The sequence below is a fragment of the Micromesistius poutassou genome (genome assembly GCF_964030765.1).
Source record: "Micromesistius poutassou genome assembly, chromosome: 10".
In the NCBI taxonomy this organism is placed as follows: Eukaryota; Metazoa; Chordata; class Actinopteri; order Gadiformes; family Gadidae; genus Micromesistius; species Micromesistius poutassou.
This window is the reverse complement of record NC_140280.1, coordinates 698,768-718,767: the sequence shown is the minus strand read 5'-3', so window position 1 is coordinate 718,767 and position 20,000 is coordinate 698,768. Positions and strand designations below refer to the sequence as shown.

At 49.1% G+C, this 20,000-nt stretch overlaps 3 protein-coding genes across 4 annotated transcripts in view; 1 reads left to right on the top strand and 2 right to left on the bottom strand.

Annotated features, from left to right (window-relative positions):
• The window catches only part of mib2 (MIB E3 ubiquitin protein ligase 2), a gene marked incomplete at its 3' end in the record, with an annotated part of 36,569 nt that extends 34,155 nt beyond the window's left edge, over positions 1-2,414 (bottom strand). The window contains exon 1 of the mRNA XM_084473610.1: positions 2,272-2,414. Within this exon, the coding sequence (XP_084329736.1) occupies positions 2,272-2,338 (67 nt within the window). The 5' untranslated portion in view covers positions 2,339-2,414. The remainder of the gene's footprint in view (positions 1-2,271) is intronic.
• A 4,091-nt stretch (positions 2,415-6,505) lies between these two features.
• Positions 6,506-8,949, bottom strand: ubiad1 (UbiA prenyltransferase domain containing 1). 2 transcript variants are annotated; one of them, XM_084473752.1, is made up of 3 exons: positions 8,716-8,949; positions 7,609-8,234; positions 6,506-7,463 (listed from the first exon to the last, which is right to left on the bottom strand). In XM_084473752.1, the coding sequence occupies exons 2-3, from the start codon at positions 8,174-8,176 to the stop codon at positions 6,976-6,978; spliced, it is 1,056 nt and encodes a 351-aa protein (XP_084329878.1). In that variant the 5' UTR covers positions 8,177-8,234; positions 8,716-8,949; the 3' UTR covers positions 6,506-6,975. The 2 variants fall into 2 exon arrangements, with proteins under 2 accessions (XP_084329878.1, XP_084329877.1); XM_084473751.1 differs by having other exon boundaries at positions 8,782-8,949.
• Positions 8,950-9,834: 885 nt separating this feature from the next.
• On the top strand, positions 9,835-16,432 carry LOC311354960 (matrix metalloproteinase-23-like; the record flags this gene model as incomplete). The annotated part of the gene is made up of 8 exons (XM_084474820.1): positions 9,835-10,038; positions 11,441-11,577; positions 12,131-12,270; positions 12,927-13,094; positions 13,254-13,418; positions 14,020-14,130; positions 15,806-15,932; positions 16,258-16,432. Exons 1-8 carry the CDS (start codon positions 9,913-9,915, stop codon positions 16,430-16,432), a joined length of 1,149 nt encoding a protein of 382 aa, XP_084330946.1. The 5' UTR covers positions 9,835-9,912.
• Positions 16,433-20,000: the final 3,568 nt, after the last annotated feature.

The following is a 20,000-nucleotide window of genomic DNA, read 5'->3' as shown; positions in this document are numbered from 1 at the left end:
GAGGACACCATGAGGACAAGAGGACATCTTGTCCTCATGCGACGCTGGACTGTGATCCAGCGTCGCAGCGCTGGATCACAGTCGACGCGCTGGACTACAGAGGGGAGGAAACTAACGACGTATCGGGAGACTGAGTGGATAGTAATATGGGATGAGACACTGAGAGAGACGGCTGAAACTCGTCTGGTTAAACTACGACCGCTACGTCTGATAAAAGGTGTCCATCAAGCTCTCTTTGACTCCGTCTCTCTCCTCCGTCCCTTCATCTCTCTCCTGGTCTGTCGGTCATTCTTCTGTAGTGAGCAGCTTGACTCCCTGTTGCACTCATCAAGCTCTGACCTACTACCACCCCACCCACGCACGCACGCACGCACGCACGCACACAAAATTTGACTACAATAATTTGCGTAGAGCCATGAAACCCTACGCATTATGCACGCGCACACACACCAAACTCACTGTCACACACACACACCTTTGTGCTTCAGCCTCAGAGAACTGAGTCAGCGAAGGCTGGGAGGCTCAGAGGCTCAGAGGCTCAGAGGCTCAGTGCAGACACACAGCCTCTTACTGCCGTCAGCACAACCAGAACGAGGCCCAGGAGTGAGAGCTGGACCCTTCCAGCGCTCTGTCAATCTGCATCCTGTTTGCCGGATGCCATGGATGACTAGTTATGCCACCGATGCCCAGAATGACACTAATCGACGTCAATGCGATTCAGGGTTCAGGAGAGGCAGTAAACACGCATGGCAAGAACGTGAGCAATGCCGAGAGAGACACGGTTTCATTTCGAGCCATTTGCAAGGCTGCTTCCATAAATAATAATAAATAATATTCACCCATGAATATCTAATTCGATAAATCTAAAATCAAGCTAACAAAGCCATTTAGCAGTCTGAATGGCTTTGTCATCTGATTAAATATATATTATAATTTATTTTTTTTATTATTATTTTTAAAAACCTCTTGTATAACACTTTGCCATCTAGTGCATCTATAATAGCTGTCCAGACTGCAGTGGGTTCATCTGCTTCAGTTCCATGTCTGTGGTATAGTGCAGCAACTGGTGCACACCTGACCGAGCTGTCGGGAAACGGAGATCACACCTTCACCGCTTCCTTCTGGGCCCCTTGTTCCTCTGTTGAGGTTGGAGAGTGTTAGGGGCTCAGGGTTACTCTGTTAGGGGCTCAGGGTTACTCTGTTGAGGTTGGAGGGCTCAGTGATCTTTTGTTGTGGCTTGACTTGAAGATGAACAAATCCTCTGCAACGTGACATTTCAGGTTCTGCAGGTGAAAGTGCTATTCAGGACTAGAAGCAGAGCTGCAACAGCCTATGAAAGCTGGTGTCTTTAGCCTTCACCGTTTCAACATCAAACAACACTAGTCCGAGCAGGTCCATTTATTTTACACAGCAGGAATACCTAAAGGACAAATCCTGTTTCATGTGTGTCATCTAATACAAGTCATCTGCCTGGGTCCTGGGAGGCGTTCAGGGCCCCTGTGAACGCCAGAAACAAGTTAGACCCTGCTGTATCCAGACCAGTGCTGACACAGGGCAGAAACATCTGGTAGTCAATGCGTTCTCAGGAAAATCAATATGAATGCTGTGTAAACAGAGCTTTAGGTCAACACTGTGTGGTTTCGTCAGGGTAGGCAACAGGCCAAAAAACACCACCCCTCCACTGCCTTTTACACAGCTCGTTTTAAACGTTCAAAAAAAACAGGTCTCTTTATTTGGACATGCATCGTTAGGGTGAGACAGTATCAGGTAAATGCAAACATAACTAGCTCCAAAATAACAGCGGAAGCAATAAAGTGTGTTGCCGTGTTGGCACATGATGCGCTATTGTTCCTAGATTGATTTATAGTAGAACTAGTTTGGCATGTTGCATGTTACTGCTTCCTATCAAACTTGGCAACCACACACACACATTAGAACGACAACGGAAACATGCAACGTCAAGGAGCTGAAGAGTCCAGTTTCATAACATTACCAATAGTCAAATATCAGTCAAATGGTTGATGAAATAAAACAAAGCCCATCTTCGCAGTTCCTCTAAGCTACTGACTACTAACAACTGAACCCTCTGAGCTAGTATCTATACACTAAGCTAGTATCTATACAGCGACTACAGCTGACTACGAACAACTGAACCCTCTGAGCTAGTATCTATACACTAAGCTAGTGTCTATACAGCGACTACAGCTGACTACGAACAACTGAACCCTTTCGGGAATTCCTTTTGTTTTTGAAATTGCAAACGGTACTCACGACCCACAATCCTCAGGCCGCTTCGGAACATGTTTGGAAGCGGTATTCCCAGGTGGAAGAGCACCATGGGAGCAGCCACCGCTGTAGCAACAGGCTCGCAATGTGGCAGCAGGCAGGTAGGACGCGACGCGCACACGCGCCTGGTCGCCCTGTAATGGCGGAATAGGACCGCTATTCTCCAGGAGACCCCGACTGTTTGTTTTTGGCGGTGAACTTTGCTCTTTGTTTTAGAGTGAGCTGTGTTTTTTTTAAACCTCCCTTTTCAGGTGAGCAATCAGGGACTGACAGTTAATTGTTCAATTCCACACACAAAAACCAATTAGTGAGAGTATGTTTATCTTAGATTAGTATGTTTACCTTAGATTAGTATATGCTACACCTGAACCTCCTAAGATGGCTCAATTTGATTGGTTCGCAATCTCGGGATATCGGGCGATATCCCGAGATTGAGATCTCAAACTGAGGATATTGTTTTCATTGCGTAACGGTCGTCTCGTCACGCTAATAAAAACAAATAAACCCGGGTCAGGGTCAGGGTCAGGGTCAGGGTTTTTAGCCATTCCCCACTATCCACTTCAACAGTTGACCCCTGACCTATAGAAAAGACTAGAATGAGAAGCTTTGTTTGCCAAGCTTATGGGCTGGCATTACGAAGAGCTTGATCAATTGATTGATTGGCTGATCACCAGATCAATCGACGACTTGAATAAGGAGAAACCCGCCACATGAAACAAAGATAAACATCACTATCTCTATCAATATTAAGGCACTTCAAAATCAAGCCTTTGCAAGGAGGCGAGACCCTTTATCCTCCGTTGACTTTGACATTTCCAAACATGGAGCGGGTGAGTGTATTTCAGAGAGCTGCACAGGACCCAGCCCAAACAGTTCTAGGGCTGCATAACGTACAGAGCAGCAGGTTCCACCGTAGTCCTGTCTCTAACCCTCTCTACAGCCGTCCCACTGCATACAACCTCTCCCACCTGTTGACAACGCTACGACAAGGTGAACGGCCCACAGAAATGTTCCAGTTTCTTTATAAAAAAGCCTGTATGGATCTCGTCGCGTGGGTGAATGAATGAACCCGCTCCCGTTGAACAGGTTTGCCTGTTTGAAGAGCGCCACAAGCACCCACTTAGAGTCGCTGGACAGGAAAGAGATACAGCGGAGGACACCGCAGGCCGGCCCCGCGCGCCGGCCAATCAAGGACAAAGAGTGGCTCCCCCTGAACGGCGAGGATGGGGAGGGCTCACTCTGTCCCCCCCCCCACAGACACACAAACAGAGGTCAGCCCCCACCCACCCCCCCACCCCCACCCACACTGGAGGTTTGTACTTTTCATGCAGAAGGCAAGTTGGACTACAGCTGCAACATTCCAGGCTTGAACAGGCTTTTGGAGAGGGTGCTGCTTATTGCACAGAATATGCATGTGGATTTGGAGGGAGGGGGAGGCTGAATGGAGAGCATGTGATTAGGATGAAACATGGGAGGTTGGGTAATAGGGGGGATCTGATGAAGTATGCAGTAGTGCATGTAGTGAAAGCCTAGAAGAAAAATTGCTTTTTCGATCTGCAAGACATACGAACATAAGAACAATACGGTTCATACCGTATCCAGGCAAAACAATTATATTCTTACTGCATTTTCAAACACACACACACACACACACACACACACACACACACGCACACGCACACGCACGCACGCACGCACGCTGAATGACATTAAGTGAAGTAAGAAGAGAATAGTGTAAACGCAGCGCATCTTGTGTGTTGAAGTCTGCTGATCTTGTCTGGGATGGGATGAACTACGCAAAGACTGTCAGTCTACACTGGATAGAGAAGACATTGAGCATTCAATCATATAAAACTCTCCATACCATCCCAGCATGCGTAGAATACCATCTACTGATGTATACAATTAAAATAAAATAATTTAAATAAATCAAGAATCCTCACAAATATTTAACATATTCAGAATATATAATAATAACTATTTTTGTCAACATCTAATTTCCTGTCATTATAAATTATAAGAATTTAAATAATTTCACTCGACCTCCCCTCGCTAATATTTTAATAATAATGAATAAATAAATAAATAAATCACTGGTACTGTCAAGCAGATCCAAAGTAAAACCACGTTGCAGTAACATTGATGAATCTACTGAGAAATGTGTTAATATTGCAAAAGACATGCATAACCCTTTTTAAAAAAAAATACAGTTAAAAAATGCATAAATAAAACTGCATAGCATATAATACAATTAAATACAAGCATCGTGTGAATGCCACACTGCAATTATATTACGCCGAAAGAGGAAGCAAGAGCCAGTCAAAATACACCGCGCTGTGACACTGCACCAATTACCGATGTCCAAAGAGGATGTTGCTCATAGAAATCGATACAAATCGTAGGCCTACATGTTTTTGGGGACCCACAGCTGCAGATCCAGAACGCACCTTGAACAGGCGGGGGGCTGGGGAGCAACACATTTATGAGTAGGAGGGGGTGGGGGGGGGGGGCGTTGCCATACAAAGAAAGCCGAGAATGGCCCAGGTTCGACATCTATTCTATGTGAAGCCTCTGCGCTCACATCCACACCAGCGTCTCCAAACCCCAGCACGCTCGAAGCATCCGTGACACTTCACGTTATCATGATAGTATCCGTTAGACGTTACAGATTATCAGTCTGAAGACGACTGAGATCTTTGACAATGTATTGAATAATGAGAACGTAATCAAAGCTTAACCATCGTTCGATTGGGTCTGTCCTCGCACGTCTGGGTCGCGGGCAGATGCATGCATGTATTATCGCGCAGACGTCTCCTCGTATGTCCCTCTGAGATAAGGGGAAAGGGAGAAGAGAAATTTACGCAAATCGCCCTGGCACGCTTTCCAAAGCGACATGCAACGGTTGACTTGATGCAAGGGGTGCCGATAGGATGCGACTAAATAAAATAAAAAAAATCGATCTAGTCTATGTTCTTGTTCTGACCACTGGCTACTAGCGACATGCTATACAGAAATATCGCTAGCCTAAACATCTTCTGCTAGCAGCAATACAGCCTCGTAAAAAAAAATAAAGCCTTCTTGAATAAATGACTTACCGTGTCGCCAAAACGCGGTTTAGTGTGCGGCACAATAGCGCGTCTCCATCACCGCGTCTGCCCTGAGCGCGGGCAGTCCTGTGACGGGGTTTTCAGGAATAAATAAACGGCTTCGGTAAACCGAGGGGGTATTGCAGTGCAATAACGCTGGCTAGCTAACAGCCATAATAACACGCCCATGCATTGCGTCACTCAACCCTGGCTCACATCACCGCGGGTGACAGAGCGAGGTGCGCGGGCCCGCGGCCGGCCACAGGACCAGGTACGCGCGCCCGAGCTGTCATTTGTTGCAGCGTGCGTGGCTGACGTCCGAACGGGGTGTGTGTGTGTGTGTGTGTGTGTGTGTGTGTGTGTGTGTGTGTGTGTGTGTGTGTGTGTGTGTGTGTGTGTCCCTTTTTGTAAACGTTTTAAGCTTATCCAAGTTTGGGATTAAATGAAAAAGGAGCATTCGTGGAACTCACTAAAAAAAAATGTGTCCACTTTAGCCAGCCCTGTGTGTGTGTGTGTGTGTGTGTGTGTGTGTGTGTGTGTGTGTGTGTGTGTGTGTGTGTGTGTGGATTGCTTTACTGAAAAGACTGGAAGCTGTATGCGTTGTTCCTCGGCTCCATTGCTGCCCTATAGTGCACCCTGCTGTCAGAGTGGCAATATCAGGCTTACTGTAGCCGTTTCTTGGAAGTCCGTGATGCTGGATTTACATTCATTTACGTCTTACGGTCTAAATCAATCAAAATGTCACATTTTAAAAGCGTCCTAGTTTCTGCTCCCGTATAGGGTCTAACGGCACTGGGCGCTATAGGATTGGATTTCGCTGTTACTACATGGACAACCTAAATCGAAGGCACTCTTGTAGGATAACGTTAAAGTCCTTTATTTAGCCATGGCTAATGCATTCAAATATCTTCCATTCAGTCAGGGTTAGGGTCATTAAACATGTTTGAACGCAACAGCCCAGGCTGAATTGGCATTTTAAAAGCTTGGATACATTGCACTAATAAACGTTCAATGCAAGGTATTTAGCTACGTAGTGGAATTACAAGCCCACTAATGCAATCCCATTCCCCTTAACAACCCCAAACTGAAAATAGACAAGGAATGCAATCCTGGCTGTGCTATTATTTATTTGACAGAGGCTGAGTCATGGCATTTGTAGAAAAATAAATTTAATACATTTGCTTAAGTTCTCTCCCACAATAAATAAACATTGCATTCCACGTAAGGAATTCAACTCGTTATGTTTTTCTTTTGCCTTAAAGACCTAACAGAGTCGTGTCTGTCTTTAGATGGAGAGTCATTGGTGAGAAAAGGGCACCAATTACATTTAAGTCAACACATACAACTGTGCACTTTTCAATACTGAAAATAAAGCAAAACGAAAAAAAAAAAAACACAGATAGTAGTGTTAAGTACCTACACTAAATGTGTATAAATTAGACAATAAAATAAAAGCAATTGATTAAAGCCTCCTCAAATAAAAGCATTTGAAAGACAAGACGACAAAAAAAACACAAAACTACTACTGCATCAAAACATGACAAAAAAAAAAAAAAAAAGATATATATATAAAAAAATGTGAAATTCTCCCCCCGCGCGCGCGTTACAACAACGGCAAACTGCCCGGCGGCGCCAGGATGATCCCGAACACGTAGAAGAGGCCCATGAGCAGGTTGAGCTTGGCGGTCTTCTGGGGGATGCGGGCGTAGCAGCGGCTCCGGAACTGCTTCTCCAGGGGGAAGGCCATGGGCAGCGTGAGCAGCGGCAGCGCCATGCTGATGCTGTAGTGCGTGGCCAGGACGCAGAACAGCACGTAGGGCACAAAGAGCAGCAGGTTGTACAGCACGTAGGACAGCGTGGGGCCCAGCAGGATGGCCAGCGTCACGATGCCCGCCTGCTTGTCCGAGTCCATGTCTCGGGTGTTGTTGCTGTGCAGGATGGCCTCCGTGTTGAGCGCCAGCGGCACGGCGTACACCAGCGGCAGCACCGACAGGTAGCCCACCTGCACGGCGTGGGCGAACATCACCGCCAGCGGGCCGAAGGTGATGAGGATCACCACGTCGCCCAGGGCCACGTACTTCAGACCGATACCTGAGGAGGGGGGGGAGGAGGCACAGACACAGGACACAGAGGTTGCATTTCTGTTTCTTTTATGATGGAAATATGTATTCTTTTTGGTGGCGCAAACGTTAATGATGTAAAATGTTACGCTGCGTTTCATGTCAGCGGTACCCACCTCCGGTGTACAAAAAGGAGCTGGAGAGTCCACCGAAGTAAATGAGGGCCAGGTGCTCGAGCCTCAGGGTGGACAGGAAGAAGAGCAGGGTGGCGCACAGGCAGCCCACCGAGTACAGCAGCGCGCCGAACATCACCACGTCCTGCGGCGCCAGGATCTCGTCCACCAGCGTCCGGTCGTCGCTCTTCTTGTGGTCGATGCCCTTGGAGAAGTCGTAGTAGGTGTTGACCAGGTTCCCCGCCCCGTGGACCACCAGCACGGCCACCGCGCACACCACCAGCACCAGCAGGTCCACCGAGCCCTCCAGCTTGTAGGCCAGGGCGCTGCCCAGGGCCACGGGCGTGAGCGAGGCGCTGAAGCTCCACGGCCGCAGCGCCAGCACGTAGGCAGCGCACTTGGTCCGCACGTCGGACGTCACCCGGGCCATCCGGGACATCTGCTGCGCGGCGCTGTAGCTGTGGCTCTGGACCGCGTCGTTCGCCCCCCCGGGCCATTGTTGACCATTGTGACCGTTTGAGCCAGCAAAGACAAACGTGTCTACCCTACTTGGTTTGTTGTCCTTCGCCATTGTTTCAAAGGGGGTCCGTCCAGGGTATCCGTGTGTCGGGGACGCCAACTGCCAAGTCCTATGACGAGCGAGAAAGGGGTCATGTTGAAACACACACACACACACACACACACGGCCGGACAAGAGCGTGGCTACAAGTGCGCAATCCGTTTACAATTGCAACACTAGTAGCGGACGTAGTTACATATTGACATTGCACTGAGTCAGCTCCTCTATCTATTTACTGACAGAGCCACTTGTGTTGTGGTCAATGCAGCAGTAATAGCGGACCGGGTTCCTAGACAGCGGGACTACTATGAGACTATCATAGTAGTATCTATGAGACTATCATATGAGTCTCTATGAGACTACTATGAGACTACTATGAGACTGTCATAGTCATAGTAGTAGAATTAGGCAACAAGAAGAAACTTGAGCAGGACAAAAAAAACAAACACGACATGCACGCAATTTAAAGTCAAATCACTAAAGGAGTCTTTCCCATGTGGGTCAAACCACAAAGCTGACCACTCAGATTAAAGGATTAACACCTCACTCACTAACTAGCGGCAGGAGAACCTTCACCGGGGGGACGGGGGGGCAGAGACAGCCGTCCTACACCGTACCTCGTCCGCGTCGGTGATCCGAGGTCCACTAGTTCATATGCAGGAGCATACCTCCGCGACCGCATCAAAACATGGGCACGGAGCGGGTCGTTGAGCCGGGCTACTACGTGTCAATTTAGAGGGTAATTCACCGCCCGATCACCGTTATCCCTGCACCAGGCTGACGCCATTTCCTACGACTCCCTCAGTGGTAACGTGGAACAAGTGTCGTGCGAAACGCGTCCCCTGGAACACAATGGTTCCGCCCTTCACAAAGTGTGATGACGGTCGTTGCCTTTTTGTCGAGCAGGTCGTTTCGGTGGTGCCCGGTGGGGTGTACAACGCGCAACGAACGTAACAGAGGGACTTTTCTTTCATTTTTTCAAGTTATTGACCACGGTTCAATCGTTTAAGAACTCTCTTATCAAACGCATTGATTGGTTTCATATCGACATCAACACTATATTAATTATGACATCCCTGTGGAGCTCTTTCATCGAACCCAGTTTTAGGTATAATGTAGATGCATAGACAGATACATTGAACCCGCTGAATATTCAAGTAGGCCTTTGAAAATCATGAATTTCGGCCCATATGAAAATAATTAAATCAAAGGTAATAATAAAAAATAAAAAAACCCGTATTTCTTCAGTAATAATTTAATTATCATACCAATCAATCAATTATCAATGAAAACAAAAAAGAAAAGACAAATGTACTTTTTTCTAAAAAAAAAAACATGAAATATGAACAAATTTACATTCTGCAAAAATCTGACAAGAAAATAACGCAGATTTATTCTGACGTCTTCGTCCTCTTTCCTTGACCACACCGTGCCCCGACCGAAGTAACGTGAGACCTCCAGACCAGGCACACTGCAAGGAAACGCACAGCAGCAGCAGCAGCAGCAGCAGCAGTCGAAAGTTACACAGAGCTGCAAACTTTGCTGCAGTCCTTCTACTAGGCGTGCAGAGACCGTCTGAACCCAGTCCACACACACCGGGATTCCTCTGCTTCTCCGTGTTTGTCGTGCAACTCGCAGCGGCTACAAAGGGATGGAATCAATGGACGAGCGTTAATATCCATCACAGAGGGTCTACCTTTCACCTATTTGTTGAGGGATTCGATATTCTGGGTGGTGATATCGCAACGATGGTGTATCACACACACACAAGTGTAAAGCAACACGGCTGGACATTTGCTACTACTGTGACTTTGCTCAGCGTTATATTTGCTGGGATGCAAGAAACCACCGCGTTTCCTTCTTGGAGATTAGAGGTATGATATAACGATTTATTTTTTCACGATATTAATAGTATGTATTAAAAAAAAAAAGGCAACTGAAACAAATCAGTGTTTGTGTAATATGCTATTACTTATTACCCTAACCCTAATGTATGTATTATTTTAAGAGTGTTTCAGAACTTTATGCAATTTCTTTCAAGGCAACATGGCTTAATAAGTGTACTACTCCCAAGACCTCTTGCCCCCAAACAACCAGCAAGCTCTGAGCTCAAGGAGTTGAGACTTCTCTACAGTAGACTTCCCCGGACCGTGAGTGGATCCGACTAGACTCCCCCGGGGATCCTTGGGAATGTCTGATGTTCGCACAACCGTTTCCTTGCAGCTTGTCTGTCAATGAAACCCCCCCAACTACAGTGAATGTATATAACGAAGAAGTATTATTTACAGTATTTGCACATGACAACATCCCCCTGGACTAGTATGTAACCCCAATTCCAAAGCAGATGTTAAAAAGTTCTGTTTATCTGGAAGAAAAAAAAAACCCGCATCAGTATACATTGGCAGTGTTTCCTCAGAGCGCACAGTGTGTGCGGTGTCAGAGTTAAACATGGCTCGCGTTCATCATGAAACTCAATGAACCCCTATGTAAAAAAAAAAAAAAGAAGAAGAAACAACTGAATGTGATTTAAATTTCGAGGAAAAAAATGCACAGTCCTTCATTTTTTGATGAACGTGTATTTTCTCAGCTAAAGCAGTAGGCTACGAATTGCATTATAAGCTGCAGAGACCAGGTGTATTTAGGACGACGTCTGGACGCCAGGGATTGGTGTTTATCCTTTAAAACCCATAAGACCAGAATAGAAGCCAGGTGTTTCTATTTGGAGTCACATTGGCCGCTTCAAAAAGGGGGCATCAGACATAACCTTTCTGTGAAAAGTATCATACTTAAAGCGCGGAATGTGCTTTTACTGCTGTCTAGGCTTCCTTTTTTTTTTTTTTTTTTCCACGAGACGGAAAGCCGTCGCATGAAAGTGCTTAAAGTAGGATGATATACACACACGACCAGGGTTCTGAAAAAACTGAGAAGGAGTGTAGGGCTAGGCCTACTATACGCCCGCAGGCTCTGAAATAACAGAGTGTGTTATATGGCCGCAGTAAGAATAACTCATGCACAACCCACAGTATCCTCAAGTTGAGAAATACTTTGTATTAACATCCAACGGACTCCTCCAGGCAGTCACACGCACGGGACTAAAGTTGTTTTTATGCGTTCTTGCGCGCACTGCCTCCAGATTCCTTTGTTCGACCTCGGGTGTCGAAGTTGTGCAATTCGTTTCGAGTTCCGACCGCCGACGGTTTAGCCGCCCTCCATCCATCAAAGTCCACCCCCGCCACAGTTTAGAGGTGGTTGAACAAGCGTCTCTCTTTGTCCAAGGAAGAAGCTCACGGCAGCGTGCTCCTCATCGGCATCCGCAGAGAGGCCCGTTCCCACGTGCTCCACCTGTCCCGCAGCAAGCGGTACACCCTCACCCCGGAGCAACTCAAGTGGGACCAGTTCAAGCTCACGTACAAGTACGTCTCTCTCTGTGTGTGTGTGTGTGTGTGTGTGTGTGTGTGTGTGTGTGTGTGTGTGTGTGTGTGTGTGTGTGTGTGTGTGTGTGTGTGTGTGTGTGTGTGTGTGTGTGTGTGTGTTGACCCTCGCGTTAACCTGTGCTCATCCCAGAGGAGACACCAGATGAAAAACAGCCGGGGGGGAGAAACCTTGGGAAAGTTTGCAGAGAGGAATCCACGTCGACCGACTGTGTTGTTTTGTAATCACTTCTTGGCGGGTTTGTAGTGTGTCGTTACATGACGATCGATGCTGTCTCTAAGCCAAGAGATCATATAGATATAATGTATAGTTTATAGAGTATAATGGCATATAACGGTACAATGGAGGAGTAGATTATATGTTTGTTATGTTGTGATTGCACTTCATACATTGTCTGGAAGTGGTACGAGTGTATATTTCCCAAAGCGTACTTATAATAAATGAAACACAACGAAGATGAACATTTGTTTATTGTTTTAACACGAATGTGTCTTTTGAGATAACTACATACAAATGTTGTTGTTTTTCGCCCAGATTGCTGTCATTTCCGACCAATTCGATAAACGCCAGTGAGACGCGGCGGGGCTTCTACAAGGCGTTCGGGCTGTGGAGCGACGTCTCCCCGTTCAGCTTCAGAGAGGTGCCGGCTGACCAAGACGCAGACATCAAAATAGGTAGGCCTGCATATCCCTCCCAGGCACCGCGGCTGGCCCAACATGGCAACACGCTTCGCTGATGGGATTATAATGACTCCTGCAGAGCTCTTCATTTGAACATTTGATACATTTGGCAATATTGGGTGCCATTCCAGAATTGTGAATTATGTGGTCTCTCTGTGTGTGTGTGTGTGTGTGTGTGTGTGTGTGTGTGTGTGTGTGTGTGTGTGTGTGTGTGTGTGTGTGTGACTAGTAGACCAACTATTGCCGCCAACATAATAACAATCATTTATATTCCATTATAACATTTGTATCGAGTGTGGTGGTGATCCTGCAAAGGCAAGACAAAACACCATATTTCATTTGAGCTTTCTAGGGCCATGATCAATACATCATACATGTGATTACTTTCACATATTGTTAAAGTATAACCCTATACAGGTCGGAATATCGATTTCAGGCTCAATTTCCTTTATGCTTCATGTCACTCTTAACCCTCCGTCCAACATCATCACTACCAGTAATGTTTTCTTTTGACCTTAGAAAAAAACGGGTACGATTTCACTCGCCCACACGTGATTAGACGGTGAGTGTTGCCTGAGGGGAGAACGTCTTGTATTGCGCTGAGCGGTCCCTCCTCTCTCCTCTCTCCTCTCTCCTCGCTGCGTTGGCAGGCTTCTACCCCGTCAACCACACAGACTGCCTGCAGTCCTACCTGCACCACTGCTTCGACGGAGTCACCGGAGAGCTGGCCCACGCCTTCTTCCCCCCCACCGGGGAGATCCACTTCGACGACGACGAGTACTGGATTCTGGGAAACATGCGCTACAGCTGGAAAAAAGGTAACCCTGGCGACTCGGGTTTATAACCGCTGCGGGTGGAACAGAAGGCCGTCGCCCCCCCGAGGCGTCCCACAGGCCGAGGGCCCGCTGGGCAGCAGCGGCGGGGGGCTCGTGTCAGACAGGACCGGTGTAACGTTTGGTCAACCCGTGTGTGCTCAGGGGTGTGGCTGACGGACCTGGTCCACGTGGCCGTGCACGAGATCGGCCACGCCCTGGGACTCATGCACTCCCTGAACGCCAACGCCATCATGCACCTGAACGCAACCCTGACCGGCCGCAAGCTCATCACCCAGGACGAGGTGTGGGGTCTGCACCGGCTGTACGGTACGTCTCAGCAGGACCTCTGCTCGCTAGAACCATGCAGCAGGACCTCTGCTCACTAGGACCACGGGCTCCATGCAGACGCAAGAGCAGCAGCAGCAGCAGCAGCAGCAGCAGCAGGAGATGTGGCCGTGAATACGCATGCATGCTCCCCTTTTTGGGAGTGCGTTTGGAAGGAATCTATTATTCATCCGTTCTTTCGCAATGTCTATTTTTTTTGCAAGAACGATGAAATATGGTTATTATATTATTAAAAGCATTTGAAAGAGCCTGAGACAGCATGTGTATCCGGGGCCTCGTCATTAAAGTACACCAATCAAACATGTCTAGCTGGGACCAGGACCAGATGGGAGCACTATTCAGAAGCCGACTTCCCAACGCCAACGTGGCCTTAATAAACACTGTGTGTAAACTGTACTTGTGAGTCATCATGACAGTGTACTTCAGTGAGTCCATGTTCCCGCTGGAGGCAAAAGCACATCCCCGTGCCAAATTCTTTAGCTGCAGATTCAAGTTACCGATACTTAACTCTCGCGATGTTTCCCATTTTTCTCTTCCAAACACCCCCCCCGCCCCCCCCGCCCCCACCCTCCCCCAACCCCAGGATGCTTGGACCGCTTATTTATCTGTCCGGCCTGGGCCCGGAAAGGCTATTGCGACAGCAAGCGCAGACTCATGAAGAAGCACTGCCCCTCCAGCTGTGATTTCTGTTACGGTAAGATAGAGCGCAGAGTGGGCCCAGAGGAGGGAGAGCGCTCTCTCTCTCTTTTTTTTCTCTCTATCCCTCTCTCTCTCTCTTGCTCTTTTTCACTCTCTCTCTCTCTCTCTGTCTCTCTCTCTTGCTCTTTTTCACTCACACTCTCTCTGTCTCTCTCTCTTGCTCTTTTTCACTCACACTCTCTCTCTCTCTCTCTCTCTCTCTCCTTTTCTCTCTCTCTCCCTCTCCCTTTTTCTCTCTCTCCCTCTCCCTTTTTCTCTCTCTCTCTCTCTCTCTCTCTCTCGCTCTCTCTCTCTCTCTCTCTCAGAGCCACTGAACCGCTGTCTGCCAACGGAGCAGTTGGAGCCAGTTGGAGCCCCCTCCATTCAGCCCTGGAGAGGAGTGGGAGGCTGGGGGGGGAGGGAGGGGGGGAGGGAGGCACAGCCAGGGCTGTTCAGAGAGATTAGCAACTAACTGTTAGGAAATATGCAATAGGAATAACTCATATTCTATTATATCCACTCATATCCAGAGTAAGGCCAACAGGATGAATCCAGCCGGGATATAGAGACACGCTGACTGTGCTCAGTGGCAGTGGGACACCTGGACGCGGGCCGCTGGTCAGGCTCGGGAAGTCCTCTCGGTTGACTCCGGAGCCACACGGCCGTGCACGTCCTCCCCGTTGCAGTGTTGCAGTGTTGGGGTTTATTCCTCGTTTCTCTAACAAGGGACAGTGCGGAGAGAGGCAGAGCAAGAGGATACAATCCCTGGCTCAGAGTAATCTGTTCCCCATTGTTGATTGGGAGACGTACGGCTGTGGAAAATTCCTGAGTGACTCCAAACCGCTGGAATTTCAGACTGTGGCTTGAGGGTTTGAGACGCACAGGGTCAATTCAATCTTTTGCAGAATTATCCGGAGCAAAGCCCTTTTTTTTTTTTTTTTTTTTTTAAGGAGGCTTTGCGCTGATCATAACAAGGTGTCTTATCGACGCGACCGTCCGGCCTGCTCGCGTTGTGCCAACCGTGGCGAACGGAAACGGCTGCGGCGGCCTGCGTGAGGAGGGCCGGGGCTCGTGGGGCTCCTCATAAAGACGGCGGCCAGTGGTTTTCATTTTTGCACAGTGCAGACCAGAGGCTTGTCTCTTTTTGCTCCAGACTTATTAACATTCTCAGACTTTTAATTTACCGCAAGATCTCTAGACAATGACCTAGTGGCAATTATCCAATTCTAGACCTCGCGGTCGGGAAGGGCTGAGTCTAGAGTTTACGGTATACAGTATCGCTTACCGTGTCCCGGTCTTACCCGTCTTTTTCCGATGTTTAAACGGCTTATTGTTCCGTTGATTCTGTAATGGTCCGTCAACTCATTCGATATCCAAAGTGTGTTGTCTTGAATATTAGCAGACAACTCCACCAAAAATATCCTACTGCTCCAATTTGGAAGCTTGTGGATCTATAAGTCTATACGTCTGTTTTACGGCCTGATGATTAAGAATTACACCATGAAGAACCTGTTCCAATATATATATAGGCCTATTCTATATAATATGTACATTCTATCTGTAACTCGGCACCTCGTTTGCCCGAGACTTTTTCATTCATGAATGGTCCTCTAGAAGCTCAGATGCCTGCAGTAAGACGTCCCACGCTGGAGAAAGACCTTTACAACCTCCTACCTCCTTTTCATCCCCAGAATTCCCCTTCCCCACGGTGGCCGCCACGCCCACCCCTCCACGGACCAAGACCAAGCTGGTGGCTGAGGGCAGGAACCTGACCTTTCGATGTGGGAAGAAAATCGCCTCAAAGAAAGGCAAAGTGTCGTGAGTGTTGAGCTTCTTCTCGTCTTCATCCGTCTTCCATCAGAGTAGCCTTATTTTAGTTCAACGTATGCAGCGAACTTGCGTATTGTTGTATATTATATGACGTTAGTCTTCATGCTACTGTGCTTTTTATCCTATTGTGCTTTGCACTTTGTTGTATTTTGTTTTCTTGTATCACTTCTCTTTATATCGCTGTTATAACTGTTGCACAGCAATTTCCCTCGGGATAAATAAAGCTTCTTGAATCTTGAATCTTGAAATAACCCCCTCGTACCGTGGACCGGTTAGTCGTAGGGCGTTTCTCATGCTCGTGTTTTCCGCTCAGCTGGTACAAAGACGGGGAGCTGCTGGAGTACTCCCGCCCGGGCTACATCCTGCTGAAGGACGACAACATCAGCATCACGGCCAACGCCATCAACGAGGGCACGTACACCTGCGTGGTCCGGAAAAAGAACAAGACGCTCACCACCTACTCCTGGAGGGTCCGCGTGCGCTTCTGAGTGGGGGGGTCGGGAGGGGAGGGGGGGGGGACACGCCCACCACGCCCACGCGCTCCGCCCGCGACGCGCACACGCAAACGACGCACACGGCGGCTTCTTGAGTCGGGAGGACTTTTCATTTCATTCACCGGGGGCACATATTTCAGTTTTTTAAGTTTTCATTTCTGTATCTTTACGTTCCGTGTCTCTCTCTCTCTGCCCGGCGGGGGCAGTTGTGAGTCCAGGATGGAACCCAGGGCTCCACTCTGCAGACGACTCGCTAGGGGCCAGTGACGGACGCCAGCCACAGGGGTTGAAGTTCTGCCCTGCAGGACGGTGGTTCAAACCGCCCGTGGCCTAACGTGATGTTTACAGGAGGTCATTGGTGCTAAACGCAATCCCTATATTACTAGATGAGACCTGATGAACTGCTGCAATCAAAACGGAAGACCATTTGTACGTATTTGTTTCATGTGATACACGTCTGTGTGTTAAGTACTGTTTGTATTGTCTCTGAGGCGAGGCCGAAAACACATTTCCATCCCAGGCTGGACAATAAGTTGTATTCTAACTGTAATTTGTATAAATGCATCTTCACATTTCAACAATAAACCTTTGTGAAGGGCTTTGGTGCATTTGCGTTATTTACTGGTGAACGTCTCCACTCCCAACAGTCCTCCAGTATTTCCACTGTAGGTTATAAACCCACAATAAAGCGACCCTGGATGGATGCACGTTGGGTCTGGAGTCCAACGCCCGTGGAGCTCCTGGGCGCCTCCATATGGAAGGCCTCAGTCTCTCACATTACTACCGTCCACAGACGGCGCCAGGCGCCGGCGCCCGCGCCGCGGCCCAGCAGCTCGCCCCACAGCGCCGCCTCTTTCCATGCCCGCTCAACATCAGGTGCAATAACTCACCGGAGGGGCCCTGGGGTTAAGGACGTCAAATCAAAACTAATGCATGCAAATGGCTCGTTTTCTCTGTGCCAGAAACGAATGACGCAAGGAGAGAGAGAGACGTCACTGCGCAGACACGCGCACCTTTCTGTAAAATTGTTATATCACTATCACAATTATTATCATCATCATTATCCCTGTGCTGATTTTTTCCAGCTACGCAACAATAGGCAAAGTAAATAAATAGACAGCTGTGATGCATAATGTGGAGGACCAATGGCAGAGCCTGGACAATCTCTCTCTCTCTCTCTCTCTCTCCCACAACAGAACAAAGCACTGAGAGAAAGCGCTGAGAATGACATCACCTCTGGACGGCTACCACCCAGCTGGGTTCAAGGCACCACTTCTTTCACCTTGATTTTGGAGCGCATTTTCCCTTCTCTGGCAGCAGCTGTCTGTTTGCAAAGCACAGATTCATAAAAAAACATGGCAGACCAAATAAAGTCTCAAACTTTATTACTTGCAAAAACATTGCCTGCCCCCCCCCCCCCCCAGCCCTGTCCACTCTGGCTGGCTCGATGGCCGACAGCCATAAAGTAAATATCGGTACAATTATGTTGGGTGGAAAAACGTTCTTGATGATACATCATTATACAGTAGCTCCAGCAAGTCAGGAAATTCCAACCTTTTTAAAATCTGGTCCTCACGTACGGGTAAAAAAAAACAAAAAGTACATTAAAGTAAACTCAAACTACAGGAGACGCAAAGGGCTGGGACCCTCGTCCTCGGTCTACGACCATCCTCATCTACGACAGACAAAAAAATAAGATCTCTCCACTTTCTGAAAAAGGTTTGAACAACAGCCTACAGTTAATTAAAAATAAGTAGTAGGGCCCGGAGCTAACCAAGCACACCAAGCAGTGAGGAGGAGGAGACACTAGGGACCACTACCAGGTGTGACCACTACGAGGTGTGACCACTACGAGGTGTGCCCCACCACCGCCGCCCCGCCCTCTCTCCCTTCCTGCTCTTCCAGACCGAGGTGCTACCGCCGGATCGGCAGCATTGTGTCTGTGGGCTCAGAACTTGAGGCTGAAGCCCGGGCCCACGGCCGAGGCGCCCTGGTTGCTGGTGGTCAGGTGGAAGCCCGTGTCCTTCAGGTCGTCGTCCCCCTGGTGGAGCAGACACAGAGCGGTCAGTCACATCACAGCGGAGCTCTGCTCCGTTACAACAACACCGTTCTGGTTCTTATTCTAGTACGAAGGCGGAGTCACGCCTCTGTGTGTGACTCAGGCTTAAGAGTTGGAACGGGACGGCGTCTGAGCGCTGGCCCTGGTGGGGACGTCCTGTGTGGCCCTCTGGTGAACGCATCAGGGGCCCCAACACCCACGGCCCTCATGGAAACACAGAGCAACAGCACCGGCCCACAGTCAGTGTGGGCTGTCTTCACCATCAGAGGGACGGTGGGATGTCTTCACCATCAGAGGGACGGTGGGATGTCTTCACCATCAGAGGGACGGTGGGATGTCTTCACCATCAGAGGGACGGTGGGATGTCTTCACCATCAGAGGGACGGTGGGATGTCTTCACCATCAGAGGGACGGTGGGATGTCTTCACCATCAGAGGGACGGTGGGATGCGTTTACCAGATGGGATGCATGTTTTATGATAGAGTGGTGGTGGTGGTGGTGGTGGTGATGATGGAGTGGTGGTGGTAGTGGTGGTGGTGGTGGTGACAGAGTGGTGGTGGTGGTGATGGAGTGGTGGTGGTGGTGGTGTGACGGAGTGGTGGTGGTGGTGGTGGTGTGACAGAGTGGTGGTGTGACAGAGTGGTGGTGGTGATGGAGTGGTGGTGGTGGTGTGTCAGAGTGGTGGTGGTGGTGTGACAGAGTGGTGGTGGTAGTGTGACAGAGTGGTGGTGGTGGTAGTGTGACAGAGTGGTGGTGGTGGTGGTGACGTAGTGGTAGTGGTAGTGGTGGAGGTGGTGGTGGTGACGTAGTGGTAGTGGTGGAGGTGGTGACGTAGTGGTAGTGGTGGAGGTGGTGGTCTTACCAGCTGACTGTAGCCCAGCCCTCCCTCGGGGGGCCGCGGGCTGCTGCCCCTCTTGACGCGCTGCTGCTCGCTCTTGGCCGGCCAGGTGGGGAACATGGACGGCTCGATGGGCAGAGGGGACTCCTGGAAGTACTCGTGCTTCAGGCCCTCGTCAGACAGGACCCTCTTACTGGGGCAGTAGGTCAGGAACCTGAGGAGGGGGGGGGAACAGACCGTCAGGAGGAGGAGGAGGAGGAGGAGGCAGTGGCTGGAGGTCTGGTTGGAGCAGCGGTGGAGCGTGCGGACTGGGCCGTGTACACAGAGGCAAGAGAGCCACGACCACGGGTGGACCGCCGAGCTGCTTCATGTGCTGCGGGAACCTAGCCCGGCTGTCCCCAGACCCAGCTCAGTGGTAGACTGAGCTCAGTGGTAGACTGAGCTCGGTGGTAGACTGAGCTCGGTGGTAGACTGAGCTCAGTGGTAGACTGAGCTCAGTGGTAGACTGAGCTCGGTGGTAGACTGAGCTCGGTGGTAGACTGAGCTCAGTGGTAGACTGAGCTCGGTGGTAGACTGAGCTCGGTGGTAGATTGAGCTCGGTGGTAGACTGAGCTCAGTGGTAGACTGAGCTCGGTGGTAGACTGAGCTCGGTGGTAGACTGAGCT

Bases quoted from the DNA above. Each gene is read 5' to 3' on its own strand.
- ubiad1 (XM_084473751.1), bottom strand. From the start codon at position 8,846: ATGCGGTCGCGGAGGTATGCTCCTGCATATGAACTAGTGGACCTCGGA. The intron at 8,235-8,781 runs GTACGGTGTAGG...CGCTCGTCATAG, and splicing joins GGATCACCGACGCGGACGAG to GACTTGGCAGTTGGCGTCCC. The intron at 7,464-7,608 runs GTGGGTACCGCT...CCCCCTCCTCAG, and splicing joins CTCCTTTTTGTACACCGGAG to GTATCGGTCTGAAGTACGTG.